The sequence below is a fragment of the Scyliorhinus torazame genome, chromosome 10, assembly GCF_047496885.1.
Source record: "Scyliorhinus torazame isolate Kashiwa2021f chromosome 10, sScyTor2.1, whole genome shotgun sequence".
NCBI classification, from domain to species: domain Eukaryota; kingdom Metazoa; phylum Chordata; class Chondrichthyes; order Carcharhiniformes; family Scyliorhinidae; genus Scyliorhinus; species Scyliorhinus torazame.
This window is the reverse complement of record NC_092716.1, coordinates 191,586,844-191,612,492: the sequence shown is the minus strand read 5'-3', so window position 1 is coordinate 191,612,492 and position 25,649 is coordinate 191,586,844. Positions and strand designations below refer to the sequence as shown.

Here is a 25,649-nt window from a genome sequence, read left to right as displayed (position 1 = left end):
ATTTCAGAGGACAGTTAAGAGTCCAGCACATTGCTGTGGATGTGGATTCACCAAAAGGCCAGATTCCCTTCTCTACGGGACACTAGAGAACCAGATGGGCATTTATAACAATCGATGATAGTTTCATGTCACCATTACGGAGGCTGGCTTTTTAATTCCAGATTTTATTCATTGAATTTAAATTCCACCAGGGGCCATGATGGGGTTTGAACTCTTGTCCTCAGAGCACTGGCCTCACTGCATCAGAGTCTCTCTTTCTCTCTTCCCCCCCCCCCCCCCCCATCAAAGCACTTTGCAGGCATTGTGCACATTTGAAGTGTAGGAAACTTTTGCAGCCAATTTGCAATCGCCCACAAAGAGCCAGGTGCCAATGGCCAGATTTCTTGTGCTCCCGCAATTCTGGCCTCTTTCAGATCCCAAACTTTAATCGCTCCACCATTGGCAGCTGTGACTTAGCCACCTCAATGCTGAGCTCTGGAATTTCCTCCCTAAACCTCTTTCTTCTTCTTTCAGGTGTTCCTTTAAACCCACCGCTTTGCTCAAGTTGTCCCAGCATCTCCATACCTGGGCCATCTCCTGTGAAGCACCAAGGGAAGTTTTATTTCTTTGAAGGTGCTACATAAATGCAGGTTGTTGCTGTTGTAAGGATCCAGATGTAACAAATCCACAATCAGGTATGAATGAACCAAGCCAAAAAAGAAACTGGAGCACTTCTGGACAGTAAGAAGAAAAGCGATAAGGTATTCTCCTTTTTATTGTTGATTTATACTGTATGAATACAAATACAAAGTTTCTAGAAAGCTACAAAATGTCTACCACTTTTATTAGGAAGGCATTAAAATGTGTCATTAAAATGTGTCAAACATTTGCTGTAAAGGGCACACAACTTGTGTTTCAGTGATGATCAAATAATTGCACTTAACTGTCATGGATATTTAGGTTATCACACATCTGTACCAAGAAAGCTAAGATACATCCTTTATACAAAGCACCTTTAAAAAATTCTCTGCACACAAACCCTATAAATTTCATATAACTATCCATAGTAATGATGAGTTTACATTGAAGCCAACATTTTAAATGGTTATAACCAAAAAAAGGTACCAGTACCTGCACATTAACAGCAATACAAACATATAGTACAGCTTGCAAGTTTGACATAATCTCCTTCTTTGACTGTTAATAAATTAGTGTCCTTGCAACCAGCTGGAAAGATCACTGGGACACATTTGCAGGAGGGCAAAGATTTGGGCTAAGGCAAGTGCTTGAAATAAATTAAAAGGGCAAACACACCTGTCCACATTCAACAGTGAAGTACTTCTGTGTTTTTTTTAAACGAAAAGAACCATAATACGATTATCAAATATAGCAGTGTTCCCCGTGCTGACATTACTTACTGAAGACCAGAGTCTCGCCTTGGAATACAAGAGATGCGTGAAGTTTTAATGTCAATTAATTTTATAGGAGTGTATAGATCAAAAAAAGAAATTTCTATCAAATTTACCAGCTGTATGTGATATTAAAAGTAACCACTGACCATAGTTCAAAGCATCAGTTAAAGCCACAATACCATTTCATACACATTACGTACAACACACAAAAATAAGCAAATGTTAAATTCAATGAGTTATTTTATAAATGTGAGCAGACACACATGGCAATAAACAATTGTTTACAGAAAGAACTTGTAGATAGGAAAAAAAGTGAAAGGCTACTTAGGTTTAAAGGATACTGAACTCCTTTTATTATCTTATCTCAGGCACATTTTTTTCTCCCTGGCTAATCTTCACTTGATCAAGTCACAGGCCACCATTGCACGCAGGCTGCAACTAAACTATTGGTCAATAAGGAGGTAACAGGGGCTGTTTTGGATATTAACTGTGACACTTAAATTTGTAACTAAAATCCACCACAAAATAATATACATCGTTCTGATGTATCACACAGGGTCACAAAGATTAGAGAAACATCTGCATACAGTTTCTAAATTTCCCACACTAAAATGGCCAAATCTACAACCCATTATCGTTTGCAAAATTAAAGTAATTCGTAACCACCCCACCACCTGAAATGTTTTAACTTGTGTCAAAATGGCCTTGTTGTGACTAAGAGTTTACGCACACAAAGCCTTTTTTTTTTTGCATCCTTTAATCATTCAGACCTCAGCTACTTCAGCTGTGTGTTTGTGTGCATGCATGCAACTGTCTGTACTTGTGCTTGTGTGCACAAGTGTATCCGAGTATGCATGTTTTCATGTCTGTATGTCACTGGTTTTAAACTCCCGTGGACATGTATACAAAGTGCCCTTTTATTTTGAAAACCCTCACACAATAGATCTGGAATAAAAATGTAATTCTGGGCATAGAAAAAAGGACTACGGACCTCCAAAATATATATAGCTAATGATTAAACAAAACACCTCCCAAAATTTATGGGTTGATAGAAATAAACAGGAAAGTGGGTTTAAACGTAATTAAAACTCATCCAACAAACAGAATCTGAGTTTTCAGTTCCTTCAAGGAAGTTTTTTTTTGTTTTGAGATCATTTATATTCTCCTGCAGAGCTGTACGGAAGTTGCTGTTAGCCACAGGAACAGCAGTAACTGAAGTGAGTAAATGTGAAACATGTTGGGAAGCTATCTACGTACATTAGGGATCTGTGCTCATGCACGCTCCTCACTGTGATTCCATGCTACACTTGTCAAAGATTACTAAAGCTGTCATGGTTTATTCTATACCTAACTGGGTAGGAGGCAAGTCTGGTGCTGGGAGAAGGAGGTTGCTAATCGGTCTTTCTATTCTCTTTCCCTTCCCTTGCCCATCCCAGTGACTCAGCTCGAAACAGCTAAGTTATGCAGGGAACCAGCCCAAGGTGCTGAAATTAGTCAGAACTTTAGCTTGCACCCAAATCTGGAAGTACAATAAGAGGCTGTGTACAACACACTATTTCATGAATAATCGAAGTTCCAAAAATCACTTCACTTCATGGAAATACACAGTGAGTTGTGATGATCTGGAATGCACTGTCTGTAACGGCGGTGGAAGAAAGTGCCATTGGAAATTTCATAAGGGAATTGGATAATTAGTTCAAAAGGCAACATTTCCTGGGCTGTGGGGAGAGAACAGGGGAATGAAACTAATTGGATAGCTCATTCAAAGAGATGTCACATGCACAATTGGCCAAATAGCCTCCTTTGCCACTGTACAATTCAGGGAAGGTACACATAAACTTGTGATTCTGCATTTAACCGGCTGAGGAGAAAAAAAGAACTTCTGAGTCAACAGGGTATAGGACTAGAAGCTGAAAGTTACAGATTTCTGTACTGTATCTGAATGATAAGCACATTGAAGAATCTGAGATGTTCTCACATGGTAAGGGAACATTTCTCAACATCAAGATCCCCAACACTTGAATCATAAATGGAACACTAATGACTGGGTCAAGGCGATGCTAGTGAGGATGCAGTGAGAATATTAAATGCTAGACTCCCAAGGACTGAAGACTCACTCAATTGGTAGAATTCTCACCTCTGAATCACAAAGTTGCAGGTTCAAGACCTACTCCAGAGACTTGAGCATAAATGCCTAGGCTGACAGTACAATACAGAGCGACTGCCGTAGCGTGAGATTGATTTTCTTATTCTTTCACAGAATGTGGGCATTGTGGTTTTGCCACCATTTGCTGCCCATTCTAATTGCTCTGGAGAAGGTAGGGATGAACCGTCTTCTTGAACTGTTGCAGTCCATGTGGTGTAGATTAGGGTGCTATTAGGGTGGGAGTTACAGGCTTTTGACACAGCAATAATGAAGGAACGGAGATGTAGTTCCTGCAGTATAATGGTCTGGCACATGTAGGGTTAATGTGGGACTGAGTACAGTATCGTCCAAATAGTGTTCTCCAGACTTACCCAGGGTCAGTTACATGTTGGACAATGTGTACCAACAAGGGCCAGCTCCTAACTTGTACTCTTTCCTGTACTTGTAAATAGTTCCAGGAATCAATGAAGACTTCCAGTTAACCTACTGAAGACTACAAAGACTTCTGCAGACCTACTGAACTGTAACCAGCACCCTACAACATGGTGGCAGATTATGGAAAGACACAAAAAAATCTTGCACGAACTTCAGAGAAAAACTAAAATGCATCAAGTTTGGGGGAAAAAATTAACAAAGCATCCTGATCTGAAAAGAAGCTTCAGAAGCAGAGGCTCAGTGGTAAAACCACTAGAAAAAAAAGTTCCAATGAAAGCCTTGGAAGCTGAAGGCAGAAATTAAAATTTTCTTACTGCAGTAGAGGACTGCATTGAATCTCCTTTGGAAGTCCAGCTTCTAATCCAAGAGTGCAGAGTCAGCAGGTCCAGTGAAAGTGCACTAAATCTTTTTAAACTCCAGGCAGCAGCAAGTCCTGAGAAACCTTTAGAAATTTCAGAGTCAGAAGAGCAGTTTGAGAAAAGCTGTCACTAAAAACGTGATCCTCAAGTCAGCACCATAACACGTGGCTCCAAAATGTTTTTATCAATAATTAGTTGAATATGACAAGAGAAAAATGACTTATAAAACTCAAATAAAGGCGAGCAAAAGTCAGGATTCGACAAATTCACGACTTTAAACATAAACATCGGGCAGGAGAACTCTGCAGACAACTAGTCCAGGCAGCCATTGTTGAGGTTTTTTTTTTTTTTTTTTTTAAACAAAGCTGAGCCTAATCACTAATTTAATGGAGCCCGCTAAAACCAGCAGGTGCGGGAAATCTCTTTGCTTCCAAGTGAATGGTGACACCATCTTGAAATTCAGAAGTGAAAGACTCAGGAACGTTCTATATTTCAGGAGAAAGTCAAGAGGTACGAGAAAGAGACTACACAGCTGAAAAAAATGGTTGGGCGTTTGAAAGAAAACTTGGGAAAACATTGCATATCCAAAAAGATATTTTAAGAGATGAAAACTTTGAACGTAGAATGGCATGAGAAAATAGAAACTCTGACAGGAGAGCATGAATCATCTCAAACAATGGGCAGAAATGTAATTACAGAATGTGAGTTTGAAGGAGAGCAAAGAGGAATTATACTTTACGGAAGAAAATCTGATCAGCATAGATAATCAATTATTTGCTGCCCTTATCCTCCTAGATGGTATGGATTTCAGATTTGGGCTGTTGATAGCGCCTCGGTGAGTTGTAACAATGCATCATGCAGGTGGTATATACTGCAGCCACTATGCATCAGAGGTCGATAAAATATTTAAGGTGGTGGTGGGGGGAGGGGGGGGGGGGGGGAATGAGAGCAAACAAGCAGGTTGCTTTGCCTTGCATTGTGTTGAGCTTCCTGAGTGCTGTCAGAGCTGCATTCATCCAGGCAAGTGAGAGTATTCCATCACACTCCTGACTTGTGCCCTGCAGACGTGACCTTCAAACTGAAGACCCCCTCTGCCCTCTCAGGTGGATGCAAAAGATCCCAAGACAAGAGCCTGGAGAGGAGTGGGGAAGTTATCCCCAGCATCTTAGCCAATATTTATCCCTCAATCAACATCTCCAAAACAGATTATCTGGTTATCTCATCGCTGCTTGTGGGAGCTTTCTACAGGCAAATTGACTGTTGTATTTCCTGCTGTATAACAGTTATCATACTTTAAGAAATACTTCATTGGCTGTAAAGTGCTTTGAAACATTCAGTGGTCATTAAAAGCACTATATAAACACAAGTCATTCTTTCTTTATGCTCAAAGCTGATGAGTAGGCTGAAAACACTCGCATAATCTGACAAACAGTTAATCTATTCTGGAAAATTGCACGTATTCAATTAATGATGGATGATAACATCCATAATTTTTTAGGATAGCAACGACTGAGAGACAACCTAATAGAAGTCTTTAAAATTATGAAGGAGTTCATTAGGGTAGACTTAGAGAAGTGTTTTCTACTTCTGGGGAGACCAGAACCACAGGTCATAAATATAAGATCACTAGTAAGAAATCAATCAGGGAATTCAAAGGAACTTTTTAATCCAGAGTGATAAGACTGTGGAACTCACTACCACATGGGAGGTGAACAGCATAGCTATATTTAAGGAGAAGCTAGACAAAACACTTGAGAGTGAAAGGATTAGAAGGATATGCTGATAGGTTTAGAAGATCAGTGTGAGGAAGCTCTTGTGATGCACAAGTACAGACATGTTGAGCCAAATGGCCTGCTTCTGTGCTGCAGACTCTATCCAAACATGAAGAAACCTGAATCATCCAACTGCAATGCCAAGTAAACGCTCCCTTTTCAAATTCAGATCATTGCTGTGATGGGTGGAATCTCACAGATCGATCTTGGCAATTACCCAAGCTAATGGCTCTTGATGCTTTTGCACACGTGAATGACAATACAATGGCTACTGAATAAAGAAATAGACCTAATTGTTTGTGCATCAAACAGTTCACTGTTAAGCCAAAAGAGGGGATTCACTAGAATGGTAACAAGGATGAGGGGCTTCAAATACTTTGAGAAACTGGAGGAGCTAGGATTGTTCTCCTTAAAAGGTTGAGGAGAGATGTAATAGAGGTACTCAAAATTCTGAAGAGTCCTGATAGAAAAGACCATAAATATAGGATAGTTTCTAATGAATCCAAAAGGGAATTCAAGAGAAAATTCTTTACCTAGAGGTTAGAATGTGGAACTCATTACCACAGGGAATGGTTGAGGCGAATAGCATAGATGCAGTTAAAGGGAAGTTGAACAAGCATATGAAGGAGGAAGGGATAGAAGGATATGCTGAAAGGGTGAGATGATGTAAGATGGAGGAGGCTCGTGTGGAGTAGGATCACTGGCATGGATCTGTTGTGGCCAAGGGCATGTTTCTGTACTGAACATTCTACCTAATTTTATGCAAAACAAACCTCACATTTAATCTGTAGTTATATAATGTTGGAGGTTAGCATTGTGTATTTCTTAAAAGGATAACTTAAATCAGTATTATTTAATCTACAATAGATTCTCCACAACAGGCACTGTATCTGTGCAAGTTTGATGCTGACACAGTACTGTACAATTTTAGCCAAGAACTGTTGCATGATTTCTCAACTGTTGCATGATTTCTCATACAACGGTGAAAATCCGCCCAAGATTCAAACCTTATAACATCCGCTAAAAAAATAAATTACAATAATTTTGTCTTTTTTGCTTCCGCTGTACAATTTTTTAACCTTTTTGAATCTGTCTCTCGGTTTCTCTGAACACACTTCTTCTAAATGCCATCTTCAGATTTATTCCATTACAATTTGCTTGCAAAACTCAGCTCAGTAAAAGGCATTAAAGGTGATCACTTACTTATTTCTTATTTGGTTTCTGGTCTGCACACAATTTATTTTTCATTTGACTGGGTCTGCACACAATTTATTTTTCATTTGACTGAACAGATCTTTTCTAGGCTGGAATATCAAAAAACAAAGGCACTTACGTGCTGGAGTGCAGGAAATGTATGAAGATTGTTATTTGGTCATTAGTTAGTAAAGGCATGTGTCGAAACAGCTGGCTACTCTTGCGTTCTGTTCTGTGCTGATCATAATCCAAACTGTGAAACAAGGTCCTTGTTTGACTGGATTGAAAGTGATCGTTTTGTCACTAGCATTGAGTTGGCATAATTTTAACACACTTTAATAATAAATTCTCAAAATACCGTTAAAGTATGTTTGGATTCACCACTCACAACACAGCTAGGTTGGAAACTATCACAGTAACAAGTCAAAGCACGCAACAGATCTCAAAGCACAAATTTCCCAATTTAAATGAGTAGATCTACAGGTGGACTGTAGTTTCCTATTGTATGCTGTTAAGGCACTGATTAATCTACGCTTTGGCAGCACTGAATTAAAATTATATCAGAAAAAAACATTACTGATAACGTATCAGAAGCTTCCAGCTTAGGAAAGAACTCACAGCCTCAGTAACATCGTATTTGGATTTCACTGATTTCTTACAATGAACTGTGATCACAATAGTGTTTTCCATTTACAAGTTTAATTGTGTAAAGACAATGCTTTAAAACCATGGTATTTTCTCAAGTCCCCAAAAATGGACATTTAGTGACTGTGCCACTGCTGAATATTTCAAAGTACAGAAGTTGCAACTTAAATTCAAAAGCTTACACATGTTAACCTGGTTCGTTTACACGATCGTTACCTTACCTGCCAAATTAATGTGGAAAATGCACATCTGATTACACGCGCAAGTACCGAAATTGAAACATACACGTTAAAAAAAAAGTGAGACAGCCCACAAGAGTATTTCGCATCTCAAATGGAATCAAGTGCTCAGAACAGAGAGACATCATTAGTCCTCCTGCTTGCCTGGATGTAACGCTGTTCATTTCTTGTCGGCGGTTTCTTTTAGTTTATAGAAACACACACCACCAAACCAATCGTCAACTCAAGAACACAAATCATACTGGTTCATTTACAAGCCTCTTAAAGTGAGCAACATTACAAACATATGTCGGGACCATGTTTGTGAGCACTGAACTAATCCCTTGTGATTTATTTCTAAACATGCACTTCTCCCAGACGCAAAAAATACACTTCTCTTTAAAGTAAATTTCCGAACACTATTACAAAATAGAATTATAGAAATGTACTAAAACACTGTGCTGTTTCTCAATTCACAGTATTTTCATCAAAAATTCTTCTGATACGGTCAGTTTTATTTTGGTATTAGAAAGCGCCCACCTCATCCCAATCCAGGATCTAAAACAATGCATCCCTATCTGTACACAAACACAAATTCCCTGCAAACTATCACCAGGAATTGAGCCAAGATGGGTAAGAAAAGGTTAAGTAGTCAAACTCCTGTTTTCCCTGTGAAAAGGCAACTTTGTTTCTTACATGACAAAACTCTCAATTTTAACTTTTATGCCCAATTCTCAAAACAAACAAATCTCCAGAAATTTGATGACGTCCCAACCAGTTAACTGTTTCCTCACTTATAAATCATGTTTAGGAATCAACCTCCCCCGCCCAAAAAAAAGGCTTACAAAACAACAGCACACATCTTGCTTTCTGAAAATAAAAATTAAAACTTTTGTGCACTCTTTGCAGACATCACTGAAGAGCACTGTCACGTTAAGTGGCTAAAAGAGATCTAATCGATCAATGACCTATATTCTTCCATTACGGGTCTGCACTCTATCGTGCTCCTGATAATTTAGCATCTAACACCATCTTTAAGATTGTTTGGCGTGCTTTCACTGTAGGTTTCACTCAAACTGTTCATTTAGTGTCGCAAGTCACTGTACTCCAATTTAAATAACATCTTAAAAATAAGGAGTGTGTGTGTTTTTGTTTAAAAAAAAATAAGGAAACCTGAAAGCAAACAGACTGTCAAATGACTGACATTATTTCACCAGCATTACAATACCTGTTGACCTGAAGCCATGAATTTCATCCTGATGCTTTCTCCTGCATATTCACATGTTGATAAATATATACCTGTGAATATACCATCTTTGGAAAAAAAAACCTCTTTAAATAAATTATCTTTACATAGGCAGACAGTCATCCCACAGTTAAATGCATTGTGTCTACAATCATTATGTTCTATTTTTTGTCTTTTCTGTCATCACAGAAAAACTTTTACTGACTAAACGACACTCCCAACAATTACGAAATAATTTTTTTTTTCCAGACATGACAGTCCCATTTTTGTAATGTAGTAACCTAACAAACAGGCATTTTTCTTAAAAAAAAAAAGGTATTTTGAAGCACATGTAAATTCAATATAAAAAGCTATCACAACGTACCATAATTCACAGCTGTTGATGTATATACACACGCGCACACACACACACATTAAAAAGGCTACCCACATCAAAACTCAGATGTGTTCTTGGTGTATCAATTGATTTGAGGCACTGCCACATGTATTGAGGTTTTAAGTCTATTGAACTGCAGCTGTGTGTTTTCTTTTCTCTCCAGAAAGGGAACGAAACTTCCAAGGATTACTCCTTCATAAGCCGATAGGTGTGATGCTGCGCTCCATGTTCACTGGTTGAGACTTCAAACACACACGCCATGCACAGAAGCGTCTCCTGCGTATCCCTGTTTGTTACAACCTGGGGAATACAAAAAATAGACCTGAGCACTTCTCTCACAACATAGAAAACAAAACAGAACGCGGCACGGTGGTAAGCGAACCAGCTCCGGGTCACTGTCTGTGTGGAGTTTACACATTCTCCCAGTGCCTGCTTGGGTATCACCTCCACAACACTAAAGATGTGCAGGGTAGGTGGATTGGCCATGCTAAATTGTCCAACTCGCTTCGTAAAAAGAATTCTCATCTTTTCTCATTATTTTGCTGGAATCTTAAATATGTAACCACTGATTACAGACTAGCACCACCCCCCCCCCCCCAATGGAAACCGTTTTAGCTTATTTACGCTATTGAAACCCTTCATGATTTCGAACATCTCAAGTAAAGCTCCTTTTCAACTTCACTGCTCTAAGGAAAACAACCTCAGCTTCTCCAGTTTTTCCACGTAACAGAAGTCTTCCAACCCTGCTATATCTTTTCTGCATCTTCTCCAAGGCCTTGAAATCTTCCTAAAGTGTGGTGTCCACTACCCTGAATAGTGTTTCATAAAGGCTCATGATAACTTTCTTACTTTTGTACTCTGCCTCTATTCATAAAGGCCAAGGTCTCAAATGCTTTTTATTCAAAATAGAGAACACCTTATTTATCTGTAATTAGTATCACTTAATTGTTTATGTCACCCTAAGCTGGTAGATGGGCTGTGATTTACCAAATCATCCAAATGCCTCAATCTGTGTGACACTCAGTACTGCCCCCTCTGACAACATGGGATCCCCATAGCACTGCACTGAAATAGATTGTGCGCTCAGTTCAAACCCTATTGCAGGACACCCAAGCTGAGAATGCTCCCCACCAAGTCGAAATAACTATTCATTATCCTGCTCACACGAGATCAGGTCTGCAGCAACAATTTCATCAAGAGTACAATATCAAAAAATATAACTTCAACAGTTCATCCTGTCCGTGCTCAGTGAGTTATGGAATTTTAAATGAGCCCAAGAACAAAGACTCACCAACAAAATAGTGAAGTTTTCCAAAACACTGTTCATCATGTACTTCTCTGGTAAGTGTTTAAGCTTGTGAATAAAGTTGATCATATATTCACACATGGGAGAACGGTTTATTCTGTATACAAAACGTCCGTTCTCAAACCTTGCATATTCAGTCTGGAGGGAAAAGGGAAAGAAAGTATAAACTCGAGAACTTTTGATGAAATGGAGTCACATTTAATGCAAGCTCAAATCTAATTGGCCAAAACTTTCAAGGATGAATCAGGTTTTAATGTTACTAATGCCTACATTCATGATCCCCTGGCTGGTGTGCAGAATATGTTGCAATTAGAGAAAAGAAATTCATAAGATAATTACGGATACTTAATGCTTTCAGTCCATCTTAGTCCATCCATCCAGACTCTCATGTCAACTCTCAAATATCTCATTCTCAGACTGAAAAGCCCAAGTGCTTTCAGTCTATCCTGTAAAAGACTTCAGAAGAATACAGGCACAGATGATGGGTACCATTTTTGAATTTGCTCCCCATCTCTTGTTGCCCTTCGAGCAGGTGGTGAGTAAGCTGCCTTCTTGAAGGGCCAAAGCTCATTTGGTGATGGTATTTCACTAACTGTGTTGTTAGGGAGCAAGTTTCTGGATTTTCACCCAGCAACAATAAAGGAATGGTGAAATATTTTCAAATCAGAATGGTTGCAAGACTTGGAGGGGCACTTGGAGGTGGTGGCATTCCTATGTGCATACTACCTTTGATTTTATAGATGATGGAGGTCAGGAGTTTGGGAAGTGCTCATGGAGGGATCCTGGTGGGTTGCTGCATTGTATCTTGTAGATGGTACAGACTGTAGATAAAGTGGAGGGAGTGATGTGGAAGGAAGAGTTCTGAAGTGTTTCCCAACTTCTCTCCTGGATGGTATGGCTCTGATTTTAGATCATGTCCTCCCCCCCGGTCTTAAATTCCCCACCAGCAGGAAATATTTATCTCATTCTACATAGAATTAAACATAATGTAATACACAGAAACAGGCCTTTTTGCTTCGGGGTCTGTGTTGATATTTATGCTCCACATGAGCCTCCTCTAAACCCCACTTTATCTCACCCCATCAGTATATTCCTTTTCTCTTCATGTATGTATTTAATTTCCCTTAAATGCATCGATGCTATTTGTCTCCACTCCCTCCGTAGCAAGTTCCACATTCTCACTGCTTTCTGGGTAAAGACTTTTCTCCTGCATTTCCTATTGGCTTTATTAATGACCGTAGTACTTATAACCCCTAGTTCTGATCTCACCTGCAAGTGAAAACACAATGGGGGGGATTCTCCGAGCCCCACGCCGGCGAATCGCCGCAACCGCGCCACGACGCCGGCGCGCGATTCTCTGAGGTGCAGAGAATCGGCTCCATTTGCGCCGGCGTGTTTGACGCGGCGCCGGCCGCGAGAATCGGCGGGGCCGCCGATTCTCCGGCTCGGGTGGGCCAAGCGGCTGCGCGGATACAACAGAGTCCCGCCGGCGCCGTTCACCCCTGGTCGCTGCCGGCGGGAACTCGCCGCGAAGGGTCGGCCTGTGGGGCGTGGAAAAGCGATCCTTCACCGGAGGGGGGGGCCTCCGATGGGGTCTGGCCTGCGATCGGGGTCCACGGATCGGCGGGATGGCCTCCCCCCCCCCCGGGCCTACTTTCCTGCGCGGCCGGCCCCTGAACACCGACGCCATGTTGAGTCGGGGCCAGCGCGCTGAAGAAGTCCTCTGCGCGTGCGCGGGTTGGCGCGGCCCAACTGTGCATGCGCGGGTTGGCGCGGCGGCCATTTGGCAGCGTGAACCGCTCTAGCGCCATTCTGGCCCCCTGTGGGGGACCGAATCGGTCGTCCCCGTGCCCGTTTCGCGCCGTCGTGAAACGCGACTTTGTCTGCATTTGAGAGAAGCGCCCCCATTCTCTATGTCTATCCCATTAAATCCTTTAATTTGTCTGCTGTCGCCGCTGCTGTTTGCGCAGGCCGCAGAGCCATTGCCGATGGCTCTCAGGGGGTCGGCAGAGTGGCAGGGGATAATGAGGTGACAGAGGGAGCATCGGGTGTCGCTTTATGCCGATGACCTCTTGCTCTATGTTTCCGATCCGTTGGAGAGTATGGGAAGGATTATGGGCCTGTTGGGGAAGATTGGAGGGTTGTCGGGATACAAGTTGAATGTCGGGAAAAGCGAGGTGTTCCCGGTGAATGAGCTGGCACAGCGGGCTAATTTCGGGGGGATGCCATTTACGATAGCGAGGGATAGGTTTAGGTACTTTGGGATTCAGATAACGAGGGAATGGACGCGACTCCATAAGTGGAACTTATCGAAGCTGGTGGAGGAGGCCAGGGATGATCTTAAGAGGTGGGATACACTGCACTTAACGTTGGCGGGGAGGGTCCAAATTGTGAAAATGAATATTCTGCCGAGGTTCTGGTTTATCTTTCAGGCTCTCCCGATCTTTATACCAAAGGCCTTTCTTCGGAAAGTCGACACAATCATCTCTGACTCTGTCTGGGCGGGGAAGGTGCCGAGGGTGGGAAGGAGCCTGCTACAAAGGCAGAGGCAGCAGGTGGGGTTGGCTTTGCCAAACTTGCTTCATTATTATTGGGCGGTGAATGTGGACAAGGTGCGGCAGTGGTGGGAAGGAGAAGGGGTAGAGTGGGTTAGGATGGAGGAGGAATCTTGTAAGGGGTCCAGTTTGAGGGCTATGCTGACGGCAGCATTGCCAATGGCTCCGAGTAGGTATTCAGGGAGCCAAGTGGTGAAGTTCACGGTGAAGATATGGAATCAGCTGAGGAGGCATTTTAGGGTGGAAGGGATGTCGGTGCTAACGCCGCTGTGCGAGAATCATGGGTTTGAGCCGGGGGAGATGGATAGTGTATACAGGAGGTGGAGGGAAGTGGGGCTGGTCAAGGTGAGGGATTTGTATTTGGAGGAAGGGTTCGCCAGTCTGGAGGAGCTAAGGGAGAGGGTAGAGCTGCCGACGGGTAGTGAGTTCAGGTATCTACAGGTTAGGGACTTTGCACAAAAGGTCTGGAAGGGGTTCCCTAGATTGCTGGTTTACACCCTGCTGGAGCAACTGCTGCTTCCGGATGCGGAAGGTGAGGGAAGTACTGGGGATATATATAAGTGGCTGGGAGAGCAAGGAGGCGAGCGAATGGTGAAGATCAAGGAGAAATGGGAAACTGTGTTGGGAATGGAGATCAATTGGGGAGTATGGAGTGAGGCACTGCGAAGAGTAAACGGTATCTCCTCTTGTGCAAGGATGAGCCTGATACAGTTTAAGGGGGTGCACAGGGTGCATTTGACTCCGGCGAGAATGAGTGGGTTCTTTCAGTGGGTAGCAGATGAGTGTGAGAGGTGTGGGCGGGGGCCAGCGAATCATGCACACATGTTTTGGGGTTGTGAAAAATTGGGAAGATTCTGGGCGGTAGTGTTCGCTGTCTTAGCCAGGGTAGTGGAGGAGGTAGTGGACCCGGACACTTTGGTGGCGATATTTGGAGTTTCAGAGAAGCCGGAGCTTATGGAAAGGAGGAAGGCCGATGTCTTGGCCTTCGCCTCTCTGATTGCACGGCGATGAATTTTGCTGGAGTGGTGGTCGGCATCGCCACTGGGGGTAGCAGCATGGTTGGGTGACCTGTATGACTTCCTGCGGTTAGAGAAGATAAAGTATGAGTTAAGGGGCTCAGCAGGGGAGTTTGAGAAAAGGTGGGGGTGTTTGTGACCATGTTTGAGGAGCTGTTCGTCGCAGGAGGGTGGGTGATGGGGAGGGGGTGAAAAAGGAGAAAAATCTGTACAAACTGTAGTTGATTGGTGGGAAGACTGTTTCCCGGGGTGTTTATTTGCTGTAACCTACTTTGATACAAGTTTGAATAAAATGCATTTAAAAAAAAAAATTAAAACCTTTAATTCAAATGAATCGTTGCCTAACATTCAGATTCGTAGGCTAACAATTAATTTATTTTTTTAAATCCAAAAACCTAAATCAAATTACCCTGAACTTTCTATATTTGTGCAAGCTTTGTTTAATTAATCTATGTTCATAATCGGTAACTCTGGGATCCCTGGTAACATTCTGTTGAATCTGAAGTGCACTCCTCCTCCTAAGGCTAGTTCTACAAATACCATTAGGTACATCAGGGAACTCCCAGCTCTAGCATGAAATAATTTTTGTATCTTGCTTTGCACTACAATGTAACTAGCTGTAGCATAAATGCAGTCTTAATCTCGACACACATTTGAATTTGGTTCTTAGCTCTAGCTTGGATTCTCAGACATGGTTAGGTTGCAAAGGATCCAGCCAATACAAGAGTGAAATTATCTTGAGTAGCCCTTGAATGTTAGCATTTGTATTTCTAACTTTTTCAGAAGGTATTTTAACAGAAATGGGGACATAGAATCTTACAATACAGCAGGATATTCTGTCCATTGTACCATGCCAGCATTTTGAAAGAGTTATTCTATTAGTCGCACTCCCCTGCTCTTTCCCCACCCCTGCAAATAATTTTCACTTCAATTACATATCCAACTTCCTGTTGAAAGCTGCTATTGACTCGGCTTCCATACCATCCTTTCATGAAAACAAACTGCATATTATAGCACGCCGCGTAAAAAATTTCTCAATTTCCCCCTTTTACCAATTATTTTAAATCTGTCTCGTCTGGTTATGGTGCAGCAGGCTCGAGGGACTATGTGGTTGGGGGGGGGGGGGGGGTTTGGGTGCACAAAATGCCGCAGGAAGGCGGTGGAACTTGACATGCCGGTCGTCTTGCCCAATGCCATCTTACCAGTGGGTAGGAAGGTTGACCTGTGCAAAAGCCAATTGAGCAACTTGGGTAGCCAATTAAGGACCTCTTCGATTAACGTTCCATAGTTGTATTGTAACAAGGTAGTTGTATAGCATTCGGGGCTGTCTGCACAATTTGCTGTGCAGAAGTGCAATCTGTTTGCCTCTTAGTTTCCCCCCCAAATTTTAATTTTTCGTTATACGTAATTTTTTAAAAACTCTCCAAACATGCCTAAGAAGGGGGCCTCTGATCGAGTAATAGACAAATCCCTACCATCAACTTCCATGCAATTGAGGAAGAGACGTATAAAACCAACCAATGAAAACCCAAAAAAGAAACCAGCTGCTCAAAAAAAGGTCAAGGCCAGAGCAGCAAAAGCAAATCCCCCACAGGCTAATCAGGAAGCCACTGATGATTCAGTACCTGCAGAAAACGGTGAACGGAAAAACAATGAGGCATCTGCTGCTGGAGAGAACAAAGCCAAGTCAGAATAACATCTGTCTTGTCCCCTTATCTTTGGTCGATGTACCTCTTGTACAATTCAGAGGAATATTTTTATCAACTATTTTGTAAATGCAAGGTTTTAGTAGTTCAATAATAGGCAACACATTTTGAAATAGGGAGGGAATCCCAGCACAACTACATCTGTTCTTCCTTCCCCTGCCACCCATTTCACATCTAAAGGTGTTCATGTCTGTAAATGTTAATTTTTTTATATTAAAGATAAAATAATTGTGTACTTGGATGTTACAGGGATTTTTATCATGAAATCCACAAACACACTTGAGATATGTTAGTGAGTTTGAAAGTCACTTTTTAATCCAAATATGTAACATTCCATGGGCAAGGGTGGAAAAAGTTTGTTAACATGGCTGTCATGGACATTTAAAGGAAAAATCTTAAATTTTGGCTTTTTTTGAAAATATTTTAGATTCATTTGTATGTTAAACAATCTAAATGTTAGGTGACTTGTGTGCCCATTGTTTGAAATTTTAATAGATAACTTTGCCTAATAAAACCTGCTTTAGCATGGATTTCCCTCTTAATCTGTGGCAATGTTGTCTTTGCTATATCTGTGATCGTGTTTCTTGGATTTCTCTTTTCTTCTGTGAAAACTGCTGTGAATGGGTTCTGTAAGATAGTTTTGGGGGTTTATAGTGTGACCTGTCAGCAGTATGGATAGGTGAAGTTGCCTACAGAAAATTGACCACCATGGGTGCATAACAGGAGTGTTATACATATTTGGACAACGTTTCTGTCCCGTAGTAGACTTGTAGAATTATGATACTAACATTTAACTACATGTATTGAAGGCATTCAATTTCTATTTCCGTACAGGTTCTGTGTAGGATTGTACAGACTGTTCATAGCTGTATCTGTGTAATGGTGGATTTAAAATAAAAATCAATAAAATACAAAAAAAAAAATTAAGGACCTCTTCCCACCATCTGGGACATTTCACCAGTGACAGGAGGGCCCATCGCCACATTGGGAGCTGCCCAGCACACTAGGGGGCAGGGGTCTTGCAGGCTCCTATTCAGGCACGCTGACTAGTCCTTTCAGGGCAGTTTGTTGCCAGGAGGCAGCTAATCAATTGGTTGCCATTGCCCAGAGGCAGCCAACTAACTGAGGCCTCAAGTACTGCAGACCACCAAATCAGGGTTGCCCCTACTCTCAGGCCCTTTAGCAGTATCTCCAACACCATGACTAAATCCAGCCCTAGGTCTCTTTGGAAAGGTGGACTGAAGTGGCCTTCCTCCTTTGTGCTCATCATTTCCACTGGGAGGAGGGTCAGTAAACAGGGGATGTAAATTTAAAATAGTTGGCAAAAAAAACTGATCGAAGAGGTGAAGAATTTTATTTATAAGCAGCAAATTATGATGCAATTCCCATATTGGAATGCCACATCCTCAAAGGAATCAGATTAAAAAGCAGTTTTTTAAAAAAGAAAATTTTCTAAATGCTCGAAGGAGAATGCTGCTAGCAGAGACATGGGGGGATTGTTTGGCCTTCTGCTATGCCATACGAGTCTATGAATGTATGCAAAGCTGGTGATATGGGTTCAGGTTTTCCAGAACCACATCGGTCACATATTCAAGAGCAATTACTTATATTTTTCAGGTACAAAGTTTAACTTGTCCACATTGTCTCACCTTGGGGTAAACTCACCTCTACTTTTTCAACTACTTGTTTTCCAAATGAGCAAACCTTGGTTGAGCAAGTGATTGTCATGTTTTCTGAGCTCTCATATTGACTAGTGACACCGTAAAATGCTCCTGCATCATCTTGAATATTGCAATTCAGGTCAGCCTATTGGATACATCAAAGAGATTTAAATCACGACACAAAAAAAATAGGTTTCTGAAAAGAAAAGACTTGCATTGTACAGTGGCTTTCACACCCACGGGACATCCCAAAGTGCTTACCAGCCAAGGTAATACTTTTGAGGTGCAGTCATTATCACAATGTAGAAATTGTAGCAGTCAATTAGTACACAGCAAACTCCCACAAACAGCAATGTGATCATGACCAGGTAGCGTCTTTTAATTTTTATGACTGGCAAGGGGATAAATATTGGCCAGGAAACTAGGGAAGACTCTTCTTTGATATAGTGCCACAGGATCTTGTCTGATTGATGGCACCTCAACAGTACAGCACTCCCTTAGTACTGTCTGGAACTTCACTGTGATTTGGCGTGGATCTTCAACTCATATCCTTCTGGCTCAGAGGCAAGAGTGCCACCCACAGACCACCGCTGAGGCCTTCAATAACCTTCTGCAGTATTTAATGGAAATAACTCATTTTTAAGATGTTCACAAAAGTGATCTACTTCTCAAGTTTAATCACTTTTATGTCAGCTAACGTGACGGCCAAACAGTGCACAAAGATCCCACAGACAGCAGTCCAGATAGATCATGAAGGTGAAGAAATGTATTATAAAATTGAAACATTTCACTCTCCACAGATGCTGCTAGACCTGCTGAGTTTTTCCATCATTTTTTGTTTTTATCTTAGATCATCAGTTAACCCAATTTAGCATGGGGCTCGAGGGTTATTAGAGGAGAACAGTTCGTCTTCGAATAGTGCTTTGGGATCTTTTACATTCAACTGAACAGATTGGGATCTAAATTCAACAACTCATCTGAAAGTTTGCCTTTCCGACTCCTGCACTACTCTGCTCAAAGCCTCGATCATGAGCTCAAGTCTCTGGCATGACTTATACATTAAAGGCACTAAATAAATGCAAGATGTCATGAGCTTTTTCTGTAGCTAATCTGGGTCTGTAACAATGTGATGCTCCTATATGTGATAGCTTGTGTGTGATAGACACAGGACACATCTTTCCAAAGAAGGGCTTTCGTTTGAGGTATCAATTGTTTTTGATTTTTATTTAATTGCTGGTATTAACATATTATTCTCGCAATTGCCCATAGTACAAAATAACAATTGTACAAGTGTTTATTCTTTTGTCCCTTGGCTATTCTGCTCAAATGAAACTGTAACCTCACGGGAGAGAGGGAGTAAGGTCAGATTGCCAGTGTCTCATTTTTGACTGTAACTACTGTCAGCTGTGATACAATTACTTTCGGAAGGCAATCATATACCGTATACGTCCGCCACAATGGCAAGCAAGGATGCTGTTTGATTGAATTCAGTTTTTGCAATGAATCTCCTGCCTATTTTACCGACAAATTACAAAAGCCAGACATTCAAAATAAGTACGCAACTTGCTGTTAATTACAGGAAAGCTCAATGGATTAAGAAGGGGCAGCATTAATTGTGGAGGTATGTATTAGGGGTAGTACGGTACCCAGTGATGCAGAGAGGCCATTGGTGGACAGACACTGGGTTATGATTGGATCTGCCGCCTGCTGGCTCCACCCAGTAAGGTGGAGTATAAGAACCCGGGTTCTCCCAGCAGCCGCATTCTGTAACCGAGTTGCTGGGGAACAAGTCTGCATAATAAAGCCATCGATTGACTTCATCTCTTCTCGCCTCGTGAGTGACTGATTGTGCTACATTAACAAAAATAAATCTGATTGGAAAATCTGCATGAGAAACAACATTAGAACTTTGCCAAACTGAATAATGAAATTCAAACACAAGGCCCTATTTGGAAACCAAACCAGGCTAAACAAAGCAAATGCAGGGTACACTGCTGTATTGGAAAAAATTTTCACACACGTATAAGTTCCTAATTTTCCCATTCTCACTCCTGCTCTGCAGGAAATAAGTATTAAATGCTCTGAATTGTTTCATCAAAACCAACAATCCTTGGGGTATCAATTCTACAGTGGACTGCACTAATTCTTCTGAGTGAGATGGCTGTGAGTTCAAGTCCCACTCCAGGAATCTGAACCCTGGAATCCATGTGCCTGCCACATTCTTGTCCAATCCACATTTTCTTCGCCTCACCATTGGTAGCTGTGCTTTTCAATTGACCAGGCTAAAGGCCCTGGAATTCTCTCCCTAAAACTCTCTATCTCTCTCTTCCTTTAAATCAGTGTCCTTAAGCAAGCATTAAGACACCTGCTCTAGTATCTCCCTGTACGCGTCAGTGTTAAATTACAGCAGTTTGCATTTAACACAATAAAACATTACAAGGTGCTCTGCAAGAGCAAATAAAAGATCTCACCATATAGGCGTTGGCCATTTGTCCCACTGAGTCTGCTCCACTATTCAATAAGATCATGCTGATCAGACTGTAGCCTTAACTCCACTTTCCTAGGGTGACACAATGGCGCAACCTCACGGCGCCGAGGGCCCGCGTTTGATCCTCTGTACTACAGTATTTTGCAATACCTCTGAATTTGAACTTTCTATTATTCCTGCCAAACTGGACAACCTCACACTTTATACTCCATGTGCCACATTTTTGCCCACTCACTTTAAAAAAAAAAAAATTTAGAGTACCCAATTCATTTTTTTCCAATTAAGGGGCAATCTAGCGTGGCCAATCTACCGACCCTGCACGTCTTTGGGTTGTGGGGGCGAAACCCACGCAAACACGGGGAGAATGTGCAAACTCCACACGGACAGTGACCCAGAGCCGGGATCAAACCTGGGACCTCGGCGCCGTGAGGCTGCAGGGCTAAACCACTGCACCACCGTGCTGTCGCCCACTCACTTAACCTATCTTTATTCCTTTACAAACTCTTTGTATCCTCCTCCTAACATACCTCTGTACCTACCATTGCATCATCTGCAATTTTGACTCAGACGTAGTCAGTCCCTTCATTCAAGTCAGGAAGATGGATCATAAATAGTTGAGGTTCCAGCAGTGATCCCTGCAGCAATACACTCGGTTTGCTAACCAGAAAATGACCATTGTAGCCAGTTTCTGGTTAGTCAATCCTCTATCCATGCTAATATATCACCCCCAACATGATGAGCTTTTCTGCAGCAACCGTTTACGTGGCACCGTATTGAATGCCTTTTGGAAATCCGAACATTTCTTATTTAAAAAAAAAAAAAATTTAGAGTACCCAATTCATTTTTTCCAATTAAGGGGCAACTTAGCGTGGCCAATCCACCTAGCCTGCCCATCTTTGGGTTGTGGGGGCAAAACCCACGTAAACACGGGGAGAATGTGCAAACTCCACACGGACAGTGACCCAGAGCCGGGATCGAACCTGGGACCCCGGCGCCATGAGACAACAGGGCTAATCCACTGTGCCACCGTGCTGCCCAAGGAAATCCAAACATACTACATCTATTAGTTCCCCATTATTCTACCCGCTTGTTTAATTCACAATGAACTCTAATAAATTTGTCACTCGTCATTTCCCTTTCACAAAACCATGTTGACTCTGCCTGATTGTATTATGATTTTCCAAAATGTCCTGCTACTCCCTCCCTAATAACAGCATTTTCCCAATGACAGATGTTAGACTAATTGGCCTATAGTTTCCTTCTTTCTGCCTCCCACTTGTTTTGAATAGCGGTGTTACATTTGTAATTTTCAAATCCACTGGATCCTTTCCAGACCTAGAGAATTTTGAAGTTTCCAATGTATCCACTGTATCTGTAGCCACTTATTTTAAGACCGTCAGATGCAAGATATAGGGTTCAATGGTCTCATCTTTAGTCCCACTAATTTTCCTCGTACTTTTCTCTACTAATCGCGATCATTTTATGTTCCTCTCTCCATTTTGTCCCCTACTTTTCTATTATTCTTGGGGTGCTTTATATCTTCTCCTGTGAAGATTGATACAAAATGCCTATTCAAAGTCTGCCATTTCCTTGTTTCGCGAGAATTAATGCGCAACGGCCACAGCAGCCGGCTTTTAAAAATGGCAGCTGTGAAGGGCTTTAAAATTGACGGCCGCGTCCGGCTTTCAGAATGCGGGCGCGCTGCGCATGCGTGCCCACTCATCAGTGCGCATGCGTGGAGCCCAGCGAGAAACACCGCCTCTTCCTGACGTCAGTGCATTGACTGCACTGACCCAGAAGAGTTTTTTAAAAATTCAATGCAGTCTTCCTGCCTGAAGCGACGGCAGAAAACAGGTCACACGCCCCGAACACTGACATCACGTGCACAATTGCGATTCCTCCATTTTGTCAGCAGCAGACAAGCAACAGTACTGTAAAACTTAAATTGGATCATTTTGCAATAAGGAAGAGGGGGCCAGAGACAGAAACAGACCAGAATCGCACAGCTAAACCTGCTGGAGTGAGTGGTTCAGGAGAATCCGCAGTAGGACAAAGCAGTGGTGGTGTGAGCGCCAGGATCTCAACCCATACAGAAATGTAACATTGAATGACAAAGCAAGTGAGGTCGTGAGGACCAAGCAGGCTCATGCGTCACATTAAAGACAAGCAAAAATGGTCAGTCATGAAGGTCGGCTGGCGTGGGTTGCGACGGTCAACCAGCATGGGTCCCAAAGGTTGGCCAGTTGGTAAAAATGGGTCCCCGGAAAAAAAGTTTGAAAAACACTGTTCCAGTCAACTTTTATATTATTGGTGTCAACCTTTGCTTGATACCTTTTTCTATGAAGCACTATGGAACATTTTTACTATGTTATAGATGCGACATAAATGTATGCTGTTGTTTTACACAGATGCCCATGGGGCTGTGAATTGCATGACTGGAGTTAGTGATTACTGCAGTGACTGTATAAAGTTTGAAGAATAGATTAGGTGAGTTGACTGTAGGAAAAAAGAGGACGAAGGTTCAGGATGGGCAAATGGAATCTGGATACTGCTCATGTGGGGGACAAACACCAACATGGAATGTGTGATCTGAATGACCCAATTCTGGGTTGTACCATCTATGTAAAGTTCATGCATTCTTTGATAGAGTCAACATGCATACAATTTTTGGTGTGACATAGAAGTGATTTTGTCACTCCGAGAGAATTCACAAAACTTTGCGTCAGAAATCCAATTGAGGAAAAGTGAAAGAAATCGATCAAATCACCAAAATTCGGAAGTGTGTATTAACCTGCATGCGTACTAAAAGGGATAGAAGGTAAACTCGTTTTGCATAAAACTTTGCTTAAAACTTTCGGGAGTATTGTGAACCAGAAAATAGCCTCGGCCATACCCGCTGTTCGAATCACCGCCTTATTCCCCCTGTCCCAAATTGACGGTAGGAAAAGAGAAGTTAGAAGCAGAGCAAAAGAGAACTTAGAGGTAGGAAAACAGAGAACTTAACGGTAGGAAAACAGAGATAATAGTAGCAATGGCCACAAAAGCGATGGAACGCCTAATGAACCCGCAGGAACCCGAGGTCGCAGCGACCAACAGAGCAGAGCAGTGCCCCATATGGGAAGAAGAGTTGAGGAAGTATTTGAAGGGGAAAGGATGGCCCCTTTGGGCCGAGTTTTGTTCACATGCTGAGTCAGGTCCAGGAAGCATAGGACAAACCTGGTGGGACAACCTAACTGAGGTACATAAGAAGAATGCAGCGAAAGTTCGTAAGCCGATGGCAATAGTGTCGTGTTTGGCACGGTTGCAAGGCACAGAGGAGGTCGTGAGGACACTCCGCAGACAGCTAGTTGAGAAAGAGGAGAAGAATGAGGGAAACTATAGTGAATGTGAAAAGATTAATGAGCAACTCCGGGAACAGTTCGCAGCTAAAGATAAAGAGATGGCTGATGTCAAACGGGCACACCAATCTTGTTTAGTTCACCTTAGCAGCTTTCAGGCCCAGTACGATAAAGCTGACCAAGATACACAGTGCGCAATTTTGGTATAAGAGACAGAACAGCAGGTAGCACGGTTAACAAGACAATACGCAGATTTAAAGGCAGCTTTACGAGCGCTCCATAGCTCCACTACAGAACAAAGACAGAGCACAGTAGATCACGCGAAATATAGACGACAAATAGAGAAGTTGCAGTTCCTGCTGTCAGTGCAAAACGGATTCAGAGATACCTTTGGACAAGATTTAGATGTGGAGAATGGCCCCAATTGGCAAGAACTAAATGAAACCGCCCATAGATATGTGGAGGATACCGAAAATCACAATGGAGCCCCCCAGGCCCTGAAAAGGAAAGCACCCGCACCACCGACTGCACAGGCAGCTCACACCCCCATGAATCCAGTCACCACACAGCGCAAGTCATTGGATCGGGATGAGCCTGATTTCGTTTACACCACCCCACTAACCATCACTCAATTGAGAATTGCCTGCGCCAAAATTGAACCATTCGAACTCACCGCAGGCCCACATAATTTCTTTGAGTACGACAGCAAACGGTTATGTACGGTCTAGGTGAACCGGAGGAAATTAAGCTTATAGTCATGAGCCTTGACCCGTCCGTTAGCTCAGCTTTACCAGAACCCCAGAATGTACGAGGAGGAACCCTACAGGAGATGAAAACGGCCATTTTAGATGCGATCGGGTACAACAAGGGAGACCCAGTGGAAGGTTTGAACCGTTGTAGGCAAAAGAAGGGAGAGCATCCAATTTGCAGATGGCCTTTGGATCCATTTTAAGGCAGTATTTGGGAATTTGAACCGCGCACATTTAAATGAAGACGACACAACTAAATGGGTCCGCACTTTAGTCTCCCACGCCACAGAAGCAGGTCAAAAGGCTTGTGTAAATTACGACCCCGCAGACGCCACACATAATAAAGTTTGGGTTTTGAAGCGACTCTCCAGAGCTTGGGAACAATCCCTACATAGGAAGGCAGATCAGGAAAAGGCAGAGGCGAATATGCACCCAGTCAGGACTAATCAGGACCCAGCATGGGTAAATGAGGGCAGACATGAAGGACAGCACCCCAGAGCACAGGCACCATGAGGTTGCTATAATTGTGGACACATGGGATATTACGCCCGCGAATGCAGACAAAACCCTCCGAACCAGCAACGGCACCAGCGATCGAACGCCCACCTATGAACAATGTTAGGCCCATACAGAGCATTAGCGCCCGAACAGATAATGCAGTAATCAACACCACAGATTGACGGTGTTCGGACTCCCCAACTTGGGTCTGCGACACACTTTGGGATAAATCAGGCAGACCAGTAGTCACAGACACAGTCCGGGGGCATCCAGTAGAGTTCATTTGGGACACAGGAGGGTCCCGTACCATTTTAAACTCCTCCAAAATGTATCAGCGTGACAAATGGCCCACCACAGACACCATTACCCTTAGTGGATTTACAGGACATGTACAGCAGGGATACATTACAGCCCCCGTAGATATTCAGATAGGAACCATAAACACCAGGCACCCCGTTGTTTTAGTCGACTTGCCCCAAACAGCCGAGCTCATTCTAGGAATCGACTTTGAGTTCCCACAACGTTTCCTTTGGCCACGTGAATAGGTGTG

At 42.5% G+C, this 25,649-nt stretch overlaps 1 protein-coding gene across 3 annotated transcripts in view; it reads right to left on the bottom strand.

The window, feature by feature from the left end:
- Nucleotides 1–711: 711 nt before the first annotated feature.
- The window catches only part of tead1a (TEA domain family member 1a), a 356,877-nt gene continuing 331,939 nt past the window's right edge, over nt 712–25,649 (bottom strand). For all 3 annotated transcript variants that reach the window (XM_072466178.1, XM_072466177.1, XM_072466179.1), the window contains exons 11-13: nt 18,031–18,171; nt 11,074–11,226; nt 712–10,082 (exon numbers count right to left, since the gene is read on the bottom strand). In XM_072466178.1, coding sequence (XP_072322279.1) covers nt 9,969–10,082; nt 11,074–11,226; nt 18,031–18,171 — 408 coding nt within the window. In that variant the 3' untranslated portion in view covers nt 712–9,968. The remainder of the gene's footprint in view (nt 10,083–11,073; nt 11,227–18,030; nt 18,172–25,649) is intronic.